Raw genomic sequence first — 24,455 nt, forward strand, 5'->3', positions numbered from 1 at the left:
TTGGTCACCTCCAAACCCCAGCTCCTAGTCGAGGCTCTGTGGGGAACACCACTCACAAAACACTTACTGGATGATAAGGGTGATCCCTTCTCTTTGTTCCCATAGCATGTATCTACCTCCAACACAACACCTGAACATACTTTCATCAAAAAAAGCTTTCATTGACTTTTATTGACTTAAAAAGTAATACAGAAAAACAGAGAAGATAATAAAAATCAACAAATAATACTCCCACCTATAGACAACCACTTTAAACATTCTGGGGTATTGTCATTCATTTAGTTAACAAATAGATATTTTTGTTGTTTACTAAGGTGTAATTTGCATACAGTAAAATTCATTTTCATATGATGTGTGTATGATGCATGAGGAATATAACTGCCACCACTCTCAAGATATAGAACATTTCTAACAGCCTCAAAAGTCTCCTCCTGCTCCTCTGTGATCCTACCCCTCTCCCCCTCCTCTGGCAATCACTGATCTGATATCTGTTCCTATAGTTTTGACTTTTCAAAAATGTCATATAATTGGAGTTGTATAGTAAATGGCTTTTTTAGTGTTGCTTCTTTCATTTACCATAATGCTTTTGAGACTCATCCATGTTGTTACACATAACTGTTCATTACTTTTTATTGTTGAGTAGTATTTTATTGTATGGACATACCACAGTCTGTTTATTGATTCTACATTGGATAGACTTTTGAGTTGCTTCTAACTTTTGAATAGAGCTATTAGAAACATTTTCACATGGATCTTTATATACACACACACACACACACACACACACACACACATATATATATATGTTTTCATTTCTCTTGGGAAAATTCCTGGGAACTAGATTGTTCATCATGTAGTAAGTATATGTTTAATTTTGCAAGAAATTTTATAATTTGTTTTTAATACATTCTTAAATTTTTATATTGAGGTATGTATAATAAAATGCACAATTCTTAGTGTACAGCTTGATGAATTTTGACATGTGTATACACTCATGTAACTATTACTCAGATCAAGATACCACACATCCTCACTAATTTTTTCCTTTTACCTATTTCACCCATTACCCCTCCCCTGTGGCAACCATCAGTCTGTTCTCTGTGTTTGCATCTATTTCAGTTTTGTTTTTTTCCTTTCATTTTGTTTTTTAGATTCTACATATAAGTGGAATATTATATTTCATATAAGTGAAATCATATAATATTTTTCTTCCTCTGGCTAACTTATTTCATTCACTATAATACCCTCTAGGTCCATCCATATTATTGCAAATGGCGAGAGTCATTATTTTTCATGGGTAATATTACATTATATATATGTACCACATCTTTTTCATCCATTCATCTATTGATGGACATTTAGGTTGTTTCCATATTTTGGCTATGTAAATAATGCTGTAATAACCATATGTGTGTATATATCTTTTCAGATTAGTGATTTTGTTTTCTTCTGGTAAATTCCCAGAAGTAGAATTGCCAGGTCATAAGTATTTCTATTTTTAGTTTTTTGAAGAACCTCCATACCGTTTTCCATAGTGGCTGCACCAATTTACAATCCCACCAGCAGTGCACAAGGGTTCCCTTTTCTCCACATCGTCTCCAAAAACTTATTTCTTGTCTTGTTGATATTAGCCATTCTGACTGGTGTGAGGTGATACCTCATTGTAGTTTTGATTTAAATTTCTCTGATAATTAGTGATATTAAGTATCTTTTCATGTGTCTATTGACCATCTCTATGTCTTCTTTGGAAAAATGTCTATTGAGTTCCTCTACCCATTTTTTAATAGAATTATTTTCTGTTAGGATTTTTGTTTTTTTATGGTTTTTTTTGGTGTTGAGTTGGATATAATAGTTTGGTTATTAGTCCCTTATCAGATATATACATCATTTGCAAATATATTCTCCCAGACAGTAGGTTGCCTTTTTGTTTTGTTGATGGTTTCCTTTGCTGTGCAGAAGCTTTTTAGTTTGTAGTCCCACTTGTTTGTTTTGCTTTTGTTTCCCTTGCCTGGAAGATTACCCAGAAAAAAATTACTAATGCTGATGTTCAGGATGCATATGTTTCTTCAACTATGCTTCCTTTTTTTTTTTAAATGTACATTCTCCTACTTTCAAATGATTTTTAAAAATTACATTCAAAGAAAGAGAGGTGGGAGGGAGGAAGATGGAGAGGGGATATGGGTGAAGGAATATTGGAATTACTGATCCTTTTGGAGTCAATCTTTCTGTATACCTGAAATTATTTCAAAATTGAAAGTTAAGAAAATGAAAAAAAAAGTGTACGTGGCAGCTGTTTTAATAAGACTGCAGAGTTGCACAACCCGTACTACCGTCTCATTCTGGAATTTTGTCATCACCCTAGCCTATGTTTCTTGCAGAAGTTTAACAGTTTCATGTCTTATGTTTAGGTCTTTAATCCATGTTGAGTTTATTTTTGTGTGTGGTATAAGAGATCCAGTTTCATTCTTCTTCTTGTAGCTGTCCAGTTTTCCCAATACCATTTATTGAAGAAAATATCTTTTCCCCATTGTATATTTTTCTCCTTTGTCATATATTAATTGGCCATATAAGTGTGAGTTTAATTCTGGCTGTTGATCTATATTTTGTTCTCCTGGCTGTTGATCTATATTTTGTTCCATTTATCTATGTATCTGTTCTTGTGCCAGTACTATACTGTTTTGATTTCTGTAGCTTTGTAGTATAGTTTGGGGCCAGGTAGTGTGTTGCCCCCAAGAAATTGTACAATTTTATAAGAAACTGCTAAACTGACTTCCAAAGTAGCTTTACCAGTTTGCATTCCCACGCAGCCATGTACGAGAGTTCCAGTTGCTCTGTATTTTCACCAGCATGTTGTATTTTCCTTTTTGTTGTTGTGCTTTTCATTGTTGTTGAGCTGTTCTACTACATATGGTGGCTTAATTTGTACTTTGCTAATGATTAACAAAGTTGAGAATATTTTTATGTGCTTATTTGTTGTCAATATTTCTACTTTGTGAAGTTTTTGCTAGACTCTCTTTGATACAAAAGTTTTGTTTGAATTTTCCCCATTTTTAAATTGGGTTGTTTGTTTTCTTATTACTGGGTTCTTTCTTTATATTCTAGATGCCAGTACTTAGGAATGTGTTCTACAAATATTTTCCCACAGATTGTGGCTGGTCTTCATTTCCCTAACAATGTTTTTTGAAGAGTGGTTTTTCTACAGAAGAACAAAGATATTTCTAAGTACCTGCCATATGTATGACCTTGATCATCATTTGAGATACAATAATGCCTAGGCTTTAATTTGTACTTTTTCTTTCTAACAAAATCAGCAACTTCTGGTTTCTAACTTACTTTTTCACTGTCTTATCATGAACAGTTTTCACATCATTAAATATTATTTGAAAACATGACATAGTTATGACAGTACTATGCACACATTTCATATCTTAATTATCCCTCTCTAAGGATGCTTATGTTATGCTAATCAATATTAAAAAATAAAGGAAAAGATATATATTACTATCCTTGTGCAGAAATCTATGTGTACATCCCCAGTTATTTTCTTTGTATGAAAGTTTACAATTGCAAAGACTGAGGCAAAAGCACAGTGTTTTGTTTTATAATTGTATCTTCAGAAAGTCTGCAGATGTCCTGAAGCAAAGATCTTGTCTTGCCAGCACATGATAAAGGGCCTGTCACACTGTGGGTGCACCATACATACCTGACTGATGAATAGCTGGAGGAAAAAAAAATCCCCTGAACTTCATCCTCTCACCTTCTTCCTATGAAAGCCATCTTCCCTGCCCCCTCAAATAAAGGGAATAAAACTAAGTTTTCTTCTGGGAGAAAACTTGCCAAGAAGATGTAGGTTCCCAGAGAACTGGGTGACAAGCCTGTTGCTGCTCAGCAATGCCCTTAAGGGGCCCCGCCCCCAGCCCATATAAAGCAGGGAGCAGTGGGGCAGCAGCAGCTGGCACCCAGCCTCCAGAGCACCGCACCGACAGGCCCGCGCTATGGCAAATGAAGTGCAAGTCCTGCTCTCCCCGCGGAAAGGGGGCCATCCTCCTGCAGGTAGGCTGCCAGCTGCCCTCTGTCTGCAGAGAGCAAGGACCTCCCTGCTGCTTCCCCTCCTCCCACCGGTGCCTTCAACAGAGACCCAGCAGAGCACAGGTTCTCAGCGCCGACATGGTTACTTTAACTTCATGCCACCCACCTCCCTCCTACGTCTTTGATCCTATAGGGCTTGTATATAAAACCACCTGGGGATTTGTCAGGCCCCAGCTGAATTAAAACCTAATTATATATGCGGCCATAAGGGATTCAGTTCTTGTGGAAAGGGATAGGTTGAGAGGTTGGACCTTACCCCTCTGGGTTGCACGCACACCTGGAAGGTGGTGTACTGCCATGGAAGCCTTCCTCCCTCGAGGGCGAGTCTCCCCAGGATGCCCGTACATCACCCACAGCTTCCACAAGGAGGACGGCAACCATATTTCTCTCTCTCTCCTCCAGCTTTGGGGTTGCACAGTGTTATCGATGATGTAGTTAGTCTGTCAACAAGCTGAAGAGCACTTTTTAATAAGGACCCAAGCCCTGGAGGAGGCGTGCTAGGAAAGAGAGCTAAGCTGTGGAGGTGTGCTGCAAAGCATTGACAAGTCTCTCTTTTTTTAAACATATGCTATTTATGTCAGCTCTCTGGAATATGGAAATTGGTTGTATTGTACTTAACCGTATATTCCTGTAGACTGGCTGAGGCACACAGGCCTATTTTTAGCCGGTTTTATGGTTATTCCAACTGCCTTCCTTCTTTCTTCCTTGAGAAAGATTTCAAAATCTTGACCACTTTGTTCTTGCCTTTCTCCATTTACAAAATTCATTTACTGGTGTAATTCTTCATCACCTGTCAGCCAAGGTTATTTCAATCATTTTTGCCACAGAGGATGACAGCAGGTAGTTATAACCTTCTCAAAGCACCAAGACTGGCACAGAGGTTTGGTGGCTTTCTGGTGGGCAGTCCAGCTGAAAAGAGAGTTTGTACTGCTAATTCTGAGTTGCCAGTTCTAGGCACCATGCCCTGGTCTCCTGTGGCAGATTCCTAACATTTTATATTTGTGATTGGGTTTAGCAATTTAAAGTTAATGATACTAACTAATCAGACATGCAAACTTTAGAAGTTCATTACATAAAGACCAAAGAGGACACCCTTCTATTCCCGCCACTGCCACCCCAATCCTTCATAAAGCAGTTAAGCTGAAAACTGATTGCTAAATTACATTTATGCACAAAGGACACAGAGATAAACTTAACCAAATGAAAGTTTGAATCAAACCACCAGGAACTTTCTGTCCCCACCACTAATGATTGCTAATTACTCTGTGTATATAGCACACCATGACTCCATCAAGTATGTCACAATGCCTCTGGCATGACAATTAATTATTATGAACTGTGACACTTCAGATAGGAGGTTTGGGATAATTAGAATGGAGAGGAAGGCAGCCTTTTACTTCCCCACTGAGAGCAAGGGAACAAAGAAGCTCACCCTCTAGTTGTCTTGCTATGTATTTTAAATGTGAACCAGTTTGCTATGGTGCAAAATTTTATTATGGAACAAAACTAATTCATGCCAAACTTCCATTAAATCTTCCCTTGATCTTTATAAGCAAAGTACAGATCCCTGAAAATGAGAAGCAGATATTATATGGCAAGGGCCTGACATGGCCTTTGGAATCAGACACAGACTAGGCTTAAATCCTGCTTTCATTCCACATCTCTGAGCTCAGTTTTCTCATTAATAAAATGGGGGGGTTAATAAATATAGATATTTTAAGGTTGTTATACTGATTAACGGAGATAAACTCTGTAAAGTACCAGCACATGACTGTTAATCCCCTTAAAATGCAGGCCCAGTAAAACAGAGCTGTCAGAAGAAATTATCCTCTGCCCTTGCAAGATGTCCTGATGTTTGAGGCTGCATTAGGCGCTAACTAGTGCAGTCATCAGAACAGAGGACAGCTGCAGTGGGAGAGATGCCGGCCCCATCCTGGTCACAAATGAAACCACTCAGAAGGCAGCTGGCTGCAACTCTTTCCCACCCACGTGTGCAGTGCACAGCCACTTTTCTTCCACGTATATTAATATAATATATTGTACCTCTGTTAGCCCTGGTTATAAATTTATGCTGTGAAACAGGACTACATTATACACAAGGTGGCCTGGGCTCTGGCAGGTTTAGCTTGAGATTTTCTGCTCCTTTGATTTGCCGCGCTCTCAATTTTATAACAACCCCATTACAGGAACAGCCAAAACGCATGAGTTGAATGTGGTCAGAGGATGCCAAATCTGTGAGGTACTAGAAAGAGCAGGAATTCATGAATTTCTCTATATTCCTTGCACTTTTAAATTTGGTTTATACCAAGTGAATCAGAGCCATCAGAAGGGGTCACCATGGAACCTCAGGAGAGAATCAGTTTTCTGGCTCGTTAAAAGAGATTGGGAAATTGGAGGTGTACCCCCAAGTGTGAAACTAATTTGGAAAATGGGGGAAAACCACAGCTGCATACGGGCCAGCATCATGAAAAACAAACACCAAAGGCTTAATCCTTTCAACTCCAGCCTGCTCAAGTCAGCTCCTGGGGGCTGACCTGTGAGGCCGCACTGCCTCAGACGTCACCAGCGCAGAGGGTTGACGGCTGCAGTACGGCTGCTGTTGGCTCAGCACGGACCCTGAGCTGGCACTGCATAACGCCTTCTGGGCATGGTTGTAGCCCTGCCGACCCAGGATGCACCACCAGCTTTGTTCACAGAGGAGCAGGCTAAAGGTCAGCAGGGCTGGGAGACTCCGGCAGGGTCATACAGCTCATGGACAATGGCGCTGAGATTTGGAAGTAAAGCTGGCCCCGTGCCAAAGCTCTCCTGTTTGCAAGCCCTCTCTCTCTGCCTCACAACCTCTTTCTGATTTTCCTCCCTGGTCTTGACTGGCAGCCGAAACTTTCCTGAACTGTGAAAATAAAGTAAGTGTTTTGCAAACATCTGACCTTTTCATTAAATCTTCAAATGTAAGTTCAGAATCACAAGTCAGAGCGGGCACAAAACTTTGTATCGTTTAACTTGGTCACTGATTAGTAAAGGAAAAAGGCTTATTTTTCTTTATCTGGACTCCCCCCTGCCCCCACCAAATCTGGGCAAAATGTCTGGAAAATCTTAACTGGAAAATTATTATACAACATTCTAAATTCAAGGATCTATTTTTGAAAAGATATAAACTACAAAGGCGGCCACAAGAGTATAACTCTTACTCAGATAGGAGAGCAAAGTTTCATTTGCCCCCATAAATTTAGGTTTTCTAATGAAATGATCCAAAAGAACATCTCTTTGTTTTATGCTTTTTAATCTCTATGTCATTTTGCTTATTGAAACGACTTAAAGTCTCATGTATTTGTACTCAAAGCCCTATTAAAACATTAAATCAACTCGTAGTTTACCCTGCCCAATTCCAATTGGTCCTTGTACAGAACTTCAGAAGGTGACATAGTCCCAAACATGGAATTATGTAAATTATTATAAATGTAAATGAACTAATTTAGATGCAGTGAGACTTCAGAGTTTTCATGAGTCAGACCAATCTGGTACATGGGAATGGGCGAGGGCCTGACTTTGTTGGGTTGTAAGTATTTATTTACAATGATTTGTCTAGATCCCAGAAGACCAGTGTACCAGCATTCCCAGCAGAGCTTTGAAAGTGCCCCTCCCACAAACTGGTTCCATCTGGTTCAGTCACCCCAATGTAGTGAGAGCCTTAATATGTATCTCATTGTGCCCATCAATAGCACTGGGGTATTATCTTCTGCTTCTTTCTACTGTACGTGCCTGACTAAGTGAGATTACCTATCAGAACATGTTTGGTATAAGACCTGTGCTCTGAAAATCCAAGGTGTGGTTTACTTAAGCTCCTAAATCACTGAGTTAGAGCCAACAGCCCTATAACAGAGGATTCAAACACTCCTAGATGGAAGTGATCTGGGAGGATTTTTAATTTCCCTCTACTGTCTCTGTTTCATTCTTAAAAATGAAGAATGCACGCATTCTCTTCAAATTTCCTTTGGCATTTGTTTTTCTGTTAAGTGCCCTATATTCTTTCCAGAGGGAGGCAAGTAATAGACTTCCTTGTGGAGGTCAGTGGAACAAGTTAGAATCACAGCAAAGGCTTCGTAATAAAGATAATCTTATTCAGCTTCTACAAATATCCCAAAATCCTTTTCAGGTTTTCAAGCTACACTTCTTTTCTTTAACAGCTGGAGGGACAAAGGACAAACTAGCGTTCTAGGCAATCTACTTTACTTTGAATAACACAAACTGTTTTATGTAGCCAGACTCTGCCCTTCTGGAACTACCATCCTCTGGCCTTCATTCTCCTCTGGAACAACATAAAATAAGTATAAACAATAATAACTTAATTATTGCATGCCTACCAGGTACCAGCTACTTAGGTCACCTCTCTTCTCCAGAGCAACCTGAACCACCAGTATTATTGAAGGGTGCAGAAGCTGGCTCTCAGAGGGGTTCCAGTGTCTTACTCAGGGTCACAGAACTCAGGGAGGGTAGAGCTAGCTGACCCTACGTTACATTCCTCACCAGGAAACCATTCCCCCTCCCACATACCAGAGCCTCAGATCTTCGAAGGTAGCACCTCTGCTGCCTTGAGTCTAGGCTTCCTCAGAAGTGATCTTCCCAGGCTCCCCAGTTCATGTGATACAGCTCCCTTCTCCCGCGGTCAGTCTCCTCTGGACATTCCCCGGATTGTCGATGTCCTTTCATATGACTGGCACAGAATTCAACATTCTAAAGGCCTTTTTGTTTTTAGCTATTGCTATTGTAACTGTAACAAGTTTGCTTCTCTCGTTGGTGGTAATCATCAGTGTGAGTGGAAGAAAATGTGTAGAAACAATAGCATCAAGGAAAACAAAAGGAATATTAATAAGAAAATAATTATACCACTCCATATTTAAAAAGCACTTGTCATAAGGAAAATGAAAACCATTTTGTAGGGAGGGGCACTGAAGTCCAAGCACTAGACCTCTTTGATTCCTGGGGGTAGGGTGCTGCACACACCACCACTCCTTGCACCTAGGTGCAACCTCCTCGTCTTCCCCAAAATTCCATTTCTTGGTTCATTTCACCTCTGGATTTCAAGGCTCTTCACGTGTCTCCATATTATTCCTGTCCTGTTGCTGATCACTTTGTATGCCTGTGCTTGTGTGTGTGTGTGCTTGTGTGTGTGTGTGCATGTGTGGGGGGCGGTGTATGTGAATTTAAAGCAGATCCTGTATGGAAATAGCATATTTTTTTCTAGACTGCATCTAATATTATCAAATCCTAGTGAAAGGCTTTTAGTAGCGATAAGAAAAAGAATGTGGTGATTCAGAATGACCAAATGGAGTTTATTCAATGACTGAAAGAATGGTTTGGTAGTAAGATATTCATTAATATATCTGTATGTATTAACATCTATTAATATCATTAACCATGTAAAGGAGAAAAACCAACTATATCCATGAATGCAAAAAGGCATTTGATAAACTACAACTGTAATGTATTGGTAAATTTTTAAGCCCATGAAACAGTAATAGAAGGATAGTTCTTTTAACATTATAGTAAATATACACAATAAATATACATAAATATTTGTGTGTATATGTGTATACATATGTATCCACCTAAGTACACATCATACTTAATGGGGAGTAACTAAAAGCAATCCCTTAAAAATTAGAATGACAAGGATATCCACCACTACCTCTATTTAACATTATTCTAGAAGAAGTAATATAATTCTTTGCAGGTTATATAACTAATTTTTTTACCTGGAGAATCTAAGAGAATCATCAAAAAGTATTATAATCAATAATTCAATAAGATCTTGCTGTAAAATCAATAATATTAATATAAGAACAACAACCTGTTAGAGTTATAATGGAAGAATAGACCCCATTTATAATGACAACAGCAACAATAAAAATAAAATGCCTGAGGAATAAACCTAATAATACGTGTATAAGATTTATGTGAGCAAATTACCGAGGGACCCAAAAGAAGATATAAAGAATGGGAAAGCATACCATATTCTTGACTAGAGAGCCACTAAGCATGTAAAGATATGAATTTTCCCTTTTTAAAGTATCTATAAACTTAAAGCATGACTATTAAAAAAAATTTTTTTTGGAGGGAATTGACAAACTGAATCTAAAGTTCCTATGGAAAAATAAGTAAGAATAGCTAGTAAAAATCTGCAAAGGACATGTACAAAGGAGTACTGACTATCAGATACAGTCATTAAAATAGAGTTGTAATGGTGTATAAACAGAGGAATGGAATAAAATAAAAGTCCAATAGAAAAAACTGACCAAAACATTGAACAGTTCATAAAAAGAAAATACAAATGGTTTCAAAAACACAGAAACAAGCTTGACCATTAATATAACATAAGAAAGGCAAACTAAAAAGAGGTGCCTTTATTTTTACCTATTGATTGACAAAACCAAACATTTTCTAGCTTGTATTGTTGCCAGAGGTACAGGGAAACCATCATTGTCATGATAGGTGGTGAGATTGTAAAGTACAACCCATAAAGGGCAATTTGGCAAGATTTTACAAATTACAAATGCACATACTCTTAAGAACAAGGATCACTTCTAGGAATTTATCCCATGGATATACTAGCACTTGTACAAAATTATGTATATAAAAAGATACTTGCAGTGTTGTTTATGACAGCAGTGGATCAGAAACAGCTGAAATGTCCAACACTTGGGAATTGGTAAATAGAGGGTGAATATAATGAAATGTTACAGCAGATGTTAAAAAGAAACACATACATCCACACACACATATGTATATATATATATATGGAACTCTGAAATATATGACTGAATGAAAAATATAAACCAACAAGAAGCAGAATAATGTGTATCTTATGCTGCCATTAAAAAACAGAATATGTAGATCTATGTATAGAGTATCTGTGAATGAATACATAGGAAACTTGTAACATTAGCAGTATCAAGGGAGACAAACTAGGGATTGGAAATAATGGCAGGAGGGAAACTAAACTTTCTCTCACTTTTTTAATTGTGTGCTTTATGCATGTACAATCAAAAAAATAAATTTAAAAGAACAATGATAAAGTCAATTCACAAAGGCATTGAGAAACTGAATTGGTTTTCCTTTTTTTTTCACTTTATTGGAACTGGTTTTAGAAAATTGCCAAGTTGGCATTTCCATAAAAAGAATTAACAGGCTCAAACAAATCAATGTCTATTTAGCTTTTCTTCATTGGAGCTTGTCAGATTTTTAGATGTGCAAATTTCCTGGGAACAGAAAAAAGTATTTGCTTTGACTTGCAGTCTGAAATGGGTTGGTCCTATTAGAAAGTTGATGTCATCTGACATTGTTAAACACTCGACTTGCTGTTAGGTCATGTGTAGCCTAAATAACACTAACTGCACTCTTGAATGGCAGGATTATTAATGCAGTTTAATTACTCATTAGAATATCTGAGCTTGACCAACATCAGAACTTTGGGGTCTGGGATGGAAGGTGGGTATCCGGTGGGCTCAGAAGCATTTCTCTTGAGTGAAATGCCTGTCACTGTGCATGCCCTGACTTGGGCTCGTCTCTCGGAATCTGACTTTTGAAAGCTTTGGTTGGTGAAAAAAAAAAATGCAAGCCTTGCAGAAACTTAAATCGTGTGGGGAAACAGGAGATCACATTGGTTGCTATCAGAAAGAATGTAATTGGTTTGAACAAGAAAAAATGTTTTCCAGCGAAATGCCCAAGGGAGCAGCATGCTGTTATTCTCCTCCCCAGAAGGAAGGGGTGAACTCCTGCTCTTTTTTTGGCCTCAGTTCCTCCTCTCCCAACACAGACGAGCAGAGCTCAGCCCTTCTCCCACTCCCTACCTTATTTGCAAGAGACAATGGTTTTTGCCTCTGTTGCCCAGTTTCAGGGTAGCTTTTTATTGCGTTGTTTTAGATAAAAGTTTAGCTCTTTAAAAAGCAAGTTCTAAAATTATTGTCAAATCTAAATTCATACCTTGAATAACAAAGCAAGCCTTCTCTTTGTTCTTCTAACCATGACTCCTTTGTGATGCTTATTTGTTTATAGTAAAAGCTGGAGGAATGAGAATTTCCAAGAAACAAGACATTGGTATCTTGGAGAGACATACCAAAAAAACAGGACTAGAGAAAACAAGGTAGGAATTGCTTCATTTCTTCTTCTTCACCTCGAGGAGTTTTGCTTGACTCTTCTCCCGGAAGTCAGAGACCTCCCTGTATTTTAGGACAGACCAAGGCTCCCTAGGCATTTGCTAACCAGGGTTAGAGCCAGCCACCTGATGGAGGGGGTCATGACCTCTGGCGACCAGGGAGGTGAGGCGGTGGGGAGGTGGGGAGGCTGGCTGAAGGTGAAAGGCACCCTCAGGTTAAAGGTGGCTGTTGGCTGGAGGACACTTCCCCCACCCATCTACCCTCCTCTTCTCTGCAGCCTGCCCAGAGGCCCCATGCTTCCAAAGCACGAGCCTCAATGCATCCAAATCCAATTCACCACCCTTGGTCCTAATTTCCCATTAGCCCTTAAAATACTGTTCCTAGGCTGACCTTATTCTCCTCACAATATACTTTCTGCTGAAGCAAATCTCCTGAATTAAAAATATATCTTTTTTGGTTCATTTTACATTCATCACTCAATTATTTAGAAAATAATGGCCACTATATTTGGCACAGCCAGAAGGCACATAGATGCTGAGGCTGGTTTCTCCCTGCTCCTTCTGCCGTAACCTTGACATCCTGAGCTATTCCCAGAGCTCAGCAAAGAGCTGCCGGCTGGGTCTGGTGCACAGCCGGTCCAACTATTCTCTGCCATCCTTATGCAACTGGCTTCTCCAAGTAGCATAGTGAGGGGCTCCTCAGAGACTGTTAATTCTAAGATATTTTCCATAGATGAATTGATGATGATTCAAAAGGGGTCCATTAGAGGATGCTCAAGGTACACGTTAAGAGGTAAAATAGTAACAGTCTCAGAAAAGAGAATGAGGAGGGAAATAGACTATGGAATTTCTCTGGCTCTTTCACAGATTATTTCTAGATCAATTTTAAAGTTTTCTTCTGACTTCTGGGAAGAAAATTTATTGAGGATTGTTTCTACTTTAAAATGAAATACTCATTGCTTCTCAGCCTTTTGGCTAAGATCAAGTGTAGTATCTGTTCTTATAAGTTTAAAATGAAATACTCATTTATCCCTTAAGCAGTAAGTTTTTGTTTCTTCCAATATTAGAAAATACCCATCACGTAATTAAAGGCAAGCTCTTAAGACCTTAAAAATATGGGGTGGGGTTGGGGGGAGTCACATATTATTTCTCTTCTGACCCAGCATGGAACACAGTCCCTAGAACAGAGAAAGCACTTTGTAAATGACACCAGACTCATTGAATTGCAAGCTGGTTAATTTTGACAGCCGATGCTGTTACTACAGTCTAACTCAAGAGTAAGCCCAGTTCATTATGACACTGATTAACAGGCCTGGGTGAGTGGCTCAGGAATTAAGTCATGGCTCGGAAATAACTTTTAGTTAGCAGCTAGTGGACAAATCGTTCATGTCTCCAAACCTCAGAAAATGAGGACTTACTATGTATTCTAACATCAGCTGGAAATACATGAAGAGTCCCCTAGAGAGTAATAAAGAGGAGATTGGAACCCTCTTAAAAAAATCTCAATTGTTTTCTAATAGTCATTAAAAGATGACAATTAGACAACTACAGAATTTAAACAGCAATAAATAGCTCTCTCACTTGCCTTGTTTACCAGGAATAGATACAGGTATTTAGGGCCCTACGCATATAAAATTTAAGGGCCATTTTAAAGGAAAATAATAAAAAGTTACAAATATGAGGTGTGTAGGGCCCTTTGCAGGACCTTGGAAGGAGGCTGTGCAGGGATACGCCTGAAGCGGAAGCATCATTAGCTCCACCATAGATTCGCTCTGCTGTTTACATCTGCTAGGGGAGTGTATGTGTGGGATATGAGCACCTCGTATTCATGAACAAACATCTCTCCTTACATCTTCTTGGAGAATAGCTTTTGAAAAATAGGGCATAGAAAATAAATTTGGAAGCATCATCAATCTATGTCCATTTCCTAAAAACTTCTTTTAACACAAACCATCCAGAAAAAAATACATATGCCACGTACAGAGCTTCCTCCAAAGAACTGTACTGCAGGCTCGGCTCTGACTGAAACTCTCCTACGAAATAAACTTGGCCTGAGACAAAGAAGCCAGACACAAAAGAGTCCATGCTGTAGGATTCGTTTTTACGAAGCACAGAAACAGTCAAAACTAATCTCTGGGGTAAATGACTAACCAGAGTAGTGGTGATCCTTTGGGGCAGCTGGTTTGACTAGTGTTTTAAATTTATGAATATTGACCAAGCTATATGCTGGTAATATGTGCATGTTCCTGCAGCATGTATACTACACTTCGATGAAAAGTTAAGATATAATAGTAATACTTACTTGGCCCACAAAGCCTGTCGTAGCACGTGGGTACACAGAGACAGAATTTTATGTCTGCTAGATATTGCCAAGCAGAGTGAATGCTTAGAGACCAAGTAGATAGCCTTCTGTATAAATCATTGAGCCTCTTTAGTGGGAAAGTTTTCAGGTCCTTATGAACTTTCTCTTCTTTGCAGTTCCATTGCAAATGTTGCCAAAATACAGACGATGGAGGCCCTGAATGACACCCTGGAGAAGGTGAGGCCTGGGAAGGCGTATTACATGGTGCCCACACTCAGTTTTTACCCAACAGATCCAGCTTCACGGGTGACCAAGTTATGACCACAAAGGTTTTTTCCACCTCAGAGGGTTGATGTCCTTGTGAAAGAACGTGCTCTCAGTCTGAGAAACACAAAGAGGTGTTGGTGAGAAAAGCTGTTTCTCCCCACTTCCTAGTGTCTATTTAATAAATCATTTCAAAAATAAGATAGGAAATAAAGCAAGAATCATGGCAGGGTTTTAGTTGGCCATCCCAACTATTTCTCGGAAACAATTGATAAGTTTTTATAAAAAGGCAGACTGTAATATGAGAGATGCCCTCTCAAAAAAAAAAAGAGAAAAAAAAAAGTTTATGTATAAACATCGCAGGAGGAAAACAGTTGAACTTTGTATGAACAGCTTTCCCAACTGCTTTTGCCATGGGACAATTTTTATCACAATAGGTCCTTGACATGCTGCTGAAAAAGACTTCTGAAAAATCCACTTTGAGAAATAATGTCTTAGAGGGAAGGAATATAAGGGGAAAAAATGATGTTCTGAAAAACTCTCACTCTTAGTGATAAAATGAGATAAAGTTTCCTATAAAGTCAGGAATTTGAACAAATAAATAAAAAGGCAGACTGTGTATTGGAAATCCAGCAATTTTGGACCTTCCTCCCTATCACTTCATTCCCATAAAGAAATATTTGATTGTAGGTGTAGACGGGTGGTGTATGGTTGCCCAGTTTAGGGCTGGAGGGAGGCTGGGCACTGGCTGGGTTTATCCAGTAACGTCTGCTCAGAAAGGTGGTTGGCCATTCATTTTTTTTTTATGTCTTGAATTTCTTCTAAGCAGCTCAACAAACTCAGAAAACTGTTGCTAGATAGAAAATGGTTTGGTTTGGGATTCAAGTAATTCATTTTTAAATGTTGTAGGTAAGCTGAGTGAGGGCTTTTATTCTATGTCTGAGGGCAGATAGATTGCATCCACTCTTTCTGCTACTCCTGCATTATTGAAGGGACAGGACTGGGCATCCTTTATAGAAGGAAGACTTGCTGTTACTGCCAAAATCAGGGGTCTGATTCCAGCAGACTCCAGCAGAAACTATGTGGCTAGACCCCAGGGGCCTGCGTTTGGCACTGGCTCCTCTGCTGACTATCTGGAGGACCCTGAGCAAGTTACTTGTGCCTCAGATGCATCGGATTTAAAATGGGGGTTTTGTTGTGTGGAATAAATGAGTTACACACGTGAAGCTCTGAAAGCGGCACCGGGCACCATAGCCTGTTGGCACACTCTCTTCTGGCTAGTAGCATTGGGTTTGTGGCAGGGAACTGGAAAAATATGTCTGAAGTCCATGGCATGTTACCTGGCAGAGAGCATGAGACAAGATGTCTGTTACAGGCTATTCCTGCAGAGCCTTCTGATGTGGTAGATTTGAGGTGAGATCATAAGTGACTCTTTGCCTTCCTGGCTTTAGAGGGCAGGGTGGGTGCTGCCCTGCCAGGGCAACACAAGCTGCCCACCTCTGCATCTCACATTGTTTTTGCTCCTGCCCATCAAATGCCTCTTCCCTGGGGGCGAGAGAATGCCCACAGTTGTTCAGTGGATCTGGATGGAATAGACACATTCCTCTATAACATACGTTAACCCCAAATAAAATGTTTAAAGAGCGTGAGCAATAGGGTTGATGATGCTATACATTAAGTATGATTAGAGTCTATTTTTTTGTTTTTTATAGACATATGTGCAAATGCCTATGACATAGAGGGAGTTCTTTGCCTGTCAGTTAAAAATATCACTTCTTTATTCCAAAGATAAAAAAAAGAATCAAATAACAAAAACAATAAGTTGTTTTCAGAAACCATAAGAAACCATTGAGATGGTATGCTGTTTACTACGCCTATGAAATAAAAACATTTTTATTTTTTTCCATGTTTTATTAATGTGTTCCATGTGTACTGGAATGGGACTGTGGTTAGGCTGGCATAGATTGCTGGTTAAGCAGGTTCTGGCATTAGACATCAGATGCTTGGGTCTTACGCTGACTCTATCCCTCACCAGCTGTATACCTTTGGCACGTTGCTTCACTTTTCTGTGCCTCTGTTTCCTCATCTGTAAATGGGACCTCAATTAGTAATATCCACTTCACGGAGATGTTGCAGAATAAAATGAAGTTGCATAACATGGGCAATGTACTTATCACAGAGCCAACATACTTAGCCCTCAGTAGGTATCAGCTTCTGTTCCCAGGCAAATATCCTCCAGGGCATCACTTGAAATCCCAGGCAAAAGATAAGAGGATAGCAAGGAAATCAAGGCCCAACATTACCATACTCGGCCATCTCATATATGGAAGTTGGTGGGATCCACGCGTTTCCTTACAGCTAAGAAAAATCCCCCCTGCCTCCATAGTTCAACCTGAAGCATAAGCAGATTTCATAATAAGGGTCAACCTGAGGTGGGAAGATCAATGTCTTTTTAAAAACTAGATCTGCTGCGATCGGTGGTTGTCAGGAGCTGGGGTGGGAGGAGCAGTTGACCTCAAAGTGACAGGAGGGCATTTCAGGGGGTGATGGAGGGGCTCTGTGATCTTGGTTGTGGTGGTTTTCACAGACTTTAGCACTTGTGAAAACCCACAGAACTGTACACTAAAAAGGGTGTATTTTACTATAGGTATATTATACCTTTATTTTTAAAAATGAAAAAAATGTAGAAACTACACAGCCTCATAGAAAAAAAAGTAAAAGAAAAGATACAGAGCTATCTGTTGATGAATTTTCCCCTGCATTACAATAATTCTCCCCACAATATCTGTCACTATGAAGACCTAACATTATACAACTTGCCAGAAGAAATGCAGTAGCAGAAATGAGGGCCATATCCTCTGCATTTACTAACATTCATCATTCATTCTGGCCCTCAGACAGAATTACATCTAGTTCCCAGAACCCATGTTAATTCTCATACCGGTATAAAAACTTAAGAGTCTAAGAAAGTGAGAGTACAGCCCTACTCATAGGATCTCATCAATCATCCAGCCATGGCAGGAAATTTCTGTCCATATGCTATTCATCTTTGAATACTCTACTGTATAACCGACCTGGGGTTTAAGATTTGGGAGATTGAAAAACAAACCCCAAAAGGTCAGAGTTATCAAATCTAAGTGGAAAGCAGCCTGAAATGCCCCTTCCCACTGTTTTCCTCGCCCCTCCCTGCCCACAGACCTCTCTCCCCATTGCCCTTCTGCCTTCCTCCTTTCCTCTCCAATCTGCACTTCCCACTTCTTTCAGCCCTAAATAATGAGACAATTCCTGTTGCTCGCTAGCAAGGCCCCACGCCATGGTATTCCCACAGAAAAGGGGTTATGTAACCCTGAGAGCTCTCTAGGCTAAAAATCTGGGAGACCTGGTCTTAGACCAAGTTCCACCTACTCCTTAGAGGTTTTTGACTTTCTTTAGTCACGTGGCTCCTCTGAGATTTATGGTTGCTCATTTACTAAATTTTTTTTAAGGCAGGGAGTGAGAGTGATACTGCCCAGTGTATTAATTCTCTGGGCAGGTCTGGAAGTTAAATTTGGCAGGAGTTGTGAAGCTTCTCTGAACAAAAAAGTATCCAGTTAAAACATTAGTTAAAGTTTGGGCCACTTTTCAAGTTGCCAGATGCGTCACCACCACCAAAGTTGGTGAGATGCATGTGAAATGGGATCCTGGGGGAGAGGAAACGATCACGGGACTCTGCAAAACTAAAAAGGTTTCTCTTGTTCAGTAGATTAACATCACCGTAGGAGTATCCTTGAATTTCATTGACTCAAGCGTAATGTTTTGTTATAAGCACCCTGCTTAACGGTGTGTAGAAACCTAAGCACCCAACATTCCAGTTGGAAGTTTACACCCTCGAATGCTGAATGGAAGAGCTGCCAGTCTGCTAATACTACCTAACTTCAGGCTCGAAAACAAAACCTGCCATGATTTTCTTACATCTAGAATTTCTTTCACAGCTCCAATCAGAAAGACCTTTATCATACTTTTTTTGCTTTTTCTCTGAAACTAAAAATATAGGTTCTGAGGTCACAGTTACCCAAGATAAAGGTAAATTCTCAGTGTGGGAGTTACTACTGATCAGCTCTTCAAGTTCAATCTGTTGACCCTTATGTGATGCAGCCACAGCAAGGCAGAATCCTTACACAATACTGGCCTTGAATTCTTTCTCTTGTGGGGTTACCCCAGATTCTCTTACCCTCATCAGTCAAACAAGAAACAGCTTTCATTCTACAAACCTTATCATCTTACAAAGACTTAGGATAAAAAAATCAAAGCTTTCCCAAAGTTAAAATGCCAGACTAAGCACAACTAGTGGTAGATTGTACTCTGGAAAGCTATACCTACTTATTTTTAGTTCAGACTTAAAGATAAATCTTCCTATCTCCATTGACAGAGAATCTGTAATGAAGGATTAGGGAATTTAGGGGTTAATTATTTTATTTACAGTTTCATCAATTCTGATTAAAGACTCTGTATAGACTCTCCACTCACAACATCCAAGTTCTTCTACATTAGGATGTTCCTGATTAAGTGGGTGGGGTATATGAGAAAGAGAACTTGACACTCATGTTGTATTTTCAAGAGTTGCTATAAAACCCTGCTTTGACCACCCCCCAACACATGTGTATTTATAATTTAATTATGGGGAGTTTCTCTAAGGCTATTATTATCTTTCCCAGAGTTATTTCCACTTCCGTCTCAATCCTGTTGGTCCTTTTTTCTCCCAAACTTTCCAAGACCAGTTAACAGGTGGCCAACAGGCCTCAGGGGCAGACTCTCATTTATTCTGGTCTGTGGCGTTCCTCTCTTAGAAAGAAGCAGGTGAGCAGAGCTTTTAGAACCTCAGTTAAATGTCTTAGTTTAATGTGACTTCTAACCCTTTGTGCATTAATGGTAGGAATGTAAAATGGTGCAGCCACTAGGGAAAACAATATGGCAGTTCCTCAAAAAATTAAACATAGAATTGCTGTATGATCCAGCAATTCCACTTGTGGGTATATACCCCAAAAAAATTGAAAGCAGAGACTTGAACAGGTATTTGTATACCAGTGTTCATAGCAGCATAACTATTAACAATAGTCAAAAGGTGGGAGCAACATAATTGTCCATCAACATATGAACAGATAAACAAAATGCAGCATATACACACAATGGAACATTATTCAGCCTTAAAAAGGAAGGAAATTCTGACACATACTGAAATATCTGACACATGGATAAATCTTGAAAACATTATGCTAAATGAAATAAGCCAGACACAAAAGGACACATATTGCATAATTTCACTTGATGAGATGCCAGGAGTAGTCAAAATTCATAGACACAGAATGTAGAATGGTGGTTCCAAAGGCTGGAGGAGGAGGGAATGAGGGTACAGAGTTTTAATTTGGCTGATGAAGTTCTGGAGACGGATGGTAGGATTGGTTACTGTAGCTCCGGGGATGTGGGGGAAGGCTGTGCCCAGCCCGAGAAAAAATCCTCTACGAAATTGGTGAAAACGGAATAATTCAAGGGAAAGGGTAGGTGGGAAGGAACCATTTTTTATTGCTCACAGCTTCTCAAATTCACTAGCTAGGCCTGGCCCAGCCTGTCTCCTCCAGCCGCCACTGCACACCACTCTACAGCTATGGGGCGCTCTCCACTTCCCGCCCTCCCCTTCTGGGAAGAACTCCATTGGTGGGTCCTTGATGACTGGCAGGTGCCAGACCAGTTACGCTCCAGGAACAGAGGGGAGAAAAGAGTGTTTGTTATTGCTCCACGGCTTGCCCCAGGTCCATGGGAGGCTCTGGAGTGGTAAACACCTACTGATAGGTAAATAAACTGAGGCTAGGTGGGAGATCCTGGAAATTCTACAATTTATCCCAGTTACACAACAGTGTAAATGTATTTAATGCTGCTAAACTGTACACTTAAAATGGTTGAAAATGGTGACCGTTGCGTGCATTTTATCACAATTTTTTTAATGTTCCAAAAAATATTGTCTCTCAAGTGTACAGATAACCCCAGAAATGATCAAATAATGAGATAGTGCCATATAAGCAATAAGTGTGTTCTAAAGCACTGTTCTCCTTTCTCCTTTCCTTTCCAACCTCCACCCATCTTTGCTCTTACACCTTAAGGACAACAGTCAGTACTGTGGCTTTCTCTTCTCAGCCTCAGCTTGTGATGCTGCCCCATCTCACCTTGGCTAATTGCCCAGATTTCTGTATATCAGAATTACTTGTTTGTTTCCTTTCTCACCCCACTTTACCTTACATTTTACTCTAAGTAACTTGCCAAGTTGTTAGTCCTATCTATAATCTCTTGAATATGATTTAGAACTAACCTGAAGTAACCCATCTGTTTCAGTTGACACTAAAGACACCCAGTCTGAAAGAAACTACTGAAGTCAGTGACTTCTTAAGTTTCCTCCTGGTTCTAATGTTAAAAACAAGACAAAACATTCTGTCCTTACCACACTTTAAAATGCATGTCGTGTGGCCCAGTGATAATCGATCTGACAAAAAAAGTCACCAGGTATTCTTTAGATTCTAAAGCAACATTTATAACCAGTGCCTCAATTTTACTTCTTCCTTGCTGCTAGAAAACCAGCAGAGACCATCCTTGCATTTAATTATTATTTTACTTGTACCTGCTTATCACAAAAGAAAATCTTTAGAAAAATACTGATAGGCAAAGCAAAAGAAAAGACTAGGAATGGCTCCTAATTCCTCAGAGATAACCATTGTTAACACTTTAATGCATATTCTTCCAGAGTGTTTAATATTTTAAGACCAAGAAGAAAGGACTTTCTGGAGTCAAGTTTCACATGAAAGGGAGTGTTGTACGCCTAGAGTTCAGGGACATTTGAGAAGAGATGTAAGGCACAGATGTTCTCCCTCTCTTAGTGTAACCCAAACAAACTGTAAACAATGTGACGCTTGGGGTCATGAACAGTTTATCTCCCCTTTTATTTAATTTGAGTGTCAAGGCCAGGGCATCTAAGCTCAATAATGATAAGTTAAATTCCTAATAAGCCAAGGCATCCCTCCTTGCTGGCTGAGGCAGACCATCTTAGGTATCTTTATACTGTATCAGTGGGCTTTGAAACAAAGAATTGGAATGGACCCAAAAGGTTACCAGGTCCAAATTCTCCTTGTAGGAAAACTCCCCCTGAACTGCTCATGGCACTGGGCATCCTTTCCATCTTAAGCTGTCCTTAATGTAAATTCCATAAAGCCTCTTGCTTCCAATTCCTCCTATTGTAAAAACCCTCCCTCTGTGTTACTTTAAATCGAATTAAACCCATTTCTTCACAGATGTCTTCTGTGGAGATGACTAATGAAAATGTTATTACCCAATGCCAGTAAGTCATTCCTCAGGCTTCCCTTTACCAGGCTGGTTAGATTGAACCCTATGAAATGGCCAACATCAGACCATTTTTTACCTTAAAAAATATCAATTTCACATGTTTCAACCTAATAACTCAAACTCTTCCTAACATCTTTCAAAGATTCTTTATTTCTGATCTTTTGACACCTGAGTGGTTTCTCTCCACTCCTTTTCCAATGTCCCCATAGTCGTCTTAGAATGTAGTTATCCAATGTGCATGCCAGCACCAGAATAGTTGCTAGTACTAGAGGACTGATGCAGATATAATTGCCCATTTCTACATTTAAAAGCATTACTTCAAAATGTATACATTACATGATATCATATATATTTTATAATTTTAAAATATAGATACAAGCTAATGAGGGAAAACCCATTTAACATATACACCCATGAGTCCAGAGGTGGAAGTAGCATGGAAAAAAGAGGTAATATCAAAGAAAACAAAACTCTGATATTTCCCTGACCAACTATATTGCTTTCTACTGCTTTAATACATGACCAAAAAGATCCAATATGCTCATTTTTTCTTTCTTTTTCACCTTTAGCTCAGCCATAAATTTCCAGCAATAGTGCAAATGGCACATCAGAAACCCAGACCTGCTTTAGAGAAGGTCACTCCACTGAAAAGGATCTACATTATTCAGCAGCCTCGAAAATGTTAAGCTGGGATGTAAAACGCAGCCGTCTGGCCAACTGCCTTGAACATCTGACAGCTTAGCAAACGGACCAAAACTTTCCATAGGCCTCGTACACTTGCTTGGTAAATAAAACAGCTTTTGTATCTTCTCTTTTGACTTTAGATAATAAAGCATCCAAAATGGTAAACCCAGTGCCTTCTTGGGCCTCGGTCCCGTTCCGATCTCATTAATGTTTATGTATGTAATGCTGTTGAATAAGTGGAGAATCCCAAATTGGAAATGACTGTTCCATTCCAGTCCCCTGGCTAAGTTCTATTCTCCTTGGTGCTGACCCTGTGTTGTTCCACCCACAGTGAATTCTTGAAGGCAAAGTTTAGAAAAGAGTATGGTGACCTTTGGAAAGGCCAATATTCTGCCCAGACATGAGGAGTGATGTGCCTCGTTGGGTTTGTCTTTAGATGCTCAAGTTTTCACACAAGGTGAAATGTCATTTCCAGTTTCCCACATAGATGTATAGTTTGTTTTGAAGGATTGGTGAAGGAAAATGAAAAAAATAGATTTATTAGAAACATATTCTCCTCTGCAAAGCAGTCAAAGATGAAAGGTGGAATCTCAATGGGAGATTTGCTCAGGGCCTCTAGAGGGCATGCTCTGGGACTGAGGGCGTCAAGATGCTACAGCACACTGTGGTGGGGGTACAGATGTTGGTTTTCCGTTGGAGGTGGGAATGGAGGGAAGGTGTTACCATAGCTAAACCACCCTCTCCCCATACAGTTCTTCCACCCTCCCCCATACACAGCTGAGCCAGTAACACCCACAGAGGTGACTGCTGTGAAATTTGGGAAGGCAGTGAGAGGTGGAGCCTCTGGGGCAGGGGTTTGGGGGGGAGGTAGAAAATGAAGATGGCTTTCAAGTTGGAAGAAAGAGAAGAGTAAATGTGGTCAGTGGGAGTAAAGACGTCCAGGAAGAAAACACTAGGGAAAATATCAGCCCATGGAAAAGAACATAAAGAACACTTAAAAATAGCTAGTTCTGAAGTCACTCTGTGGAAAAAATGGGGTGAGAGGAACAGAATAAGATAAATGAATGACAGGAAAACTAAAATTGATTTATTCAACAAACTTATATCAGGTTTCTCCTGTGGGAGAGGCTTCTTTTAGATGGAACCCCAGTCCAAGGAGGATATGGCTGGAATTTAGCACATATTATGTTTTAGAATAAATGTCTGGACGTCAGCTGGAGTCACCACCCCCTTCTAAAGTAAGATCAGCTCAAACCGCCATCCTTCCCCCTAGTGGCTGTTGACAGCCCTCCCGTGGTGTCTGTGAATCTCCTGGGGGCTTACGCTGTCATGGTCACCTCAGATTTCCAACAGATTTGCTCATTAGTGCTGTCCCTGTGTCCCACCACCCTGATCTGATCTGGGAATCCAGCCCCATTCTGCAATTTCCCCAAAGCCTTCTCCAGTAGGTGATATGCTTTACCAAAGACCTAGTAGAGTTCGCATCATAGTAGCCAGACTGCTTGCAATAGATTACTAGGTACCTTTGAGTTCATAAGTAGGTCCTTCTTCCGCTGCACCCTATCACCCCCCACCTGGGATTGTGTCACTGCTTGCCAC

The 24,455-nt window shown here is 39.8% G+C and overlaps 1 protein-coding gene and 1 pseudogene across 1 annotated transcript; both read left to right on the forward strand.

The window, feature by feature from the left end:
• The first annotated feature begins 3,873 nt into the window (after window positions 1–3,873).
• Window positions 3,874–23,021, forward strand: DAPL1 (death associated protein like 1). The gene is made up of 4 exons (XM_017640429.2): window positions 3,874–4,053; window positions 12,142–12,229; window positions 14,720–14,780; window positions 22,742–23,021. The coding sequence occupies exons 1-4, from the start codon at window positions 3,996–3,998 to the stop codon at window positions 22,856–22,858; spliced, it is 324 nt and encodes a 107-aa protein (XP_017495918.1). The 5' UTR covers window positions 3,874–3,995; the 3' UTR covers window positions 22,859–23,021.
• LOC118967958 (U2 spliceosomal RNA) lies at window positions 13,197–13,409 on the forward strand (annotated as a pseudogene).
• Window positions 23,022–24,455: the final 1,434 nt, after the last annotated feature.

This window comes from Manis javanica, chromosome 7 (assembly GCF_040802235.1).
Source record: "Manis javanica isolate MJ-LG chromosome 7, MJ_LKY, whole genome shotgun sequence".
NCBI classification, from domain to species: domain Eukaryota; kingdom Metazoa; phylum Chordata; class Mammalia; order Pholidota; family Manidae; genus Manis; species Manis javanica.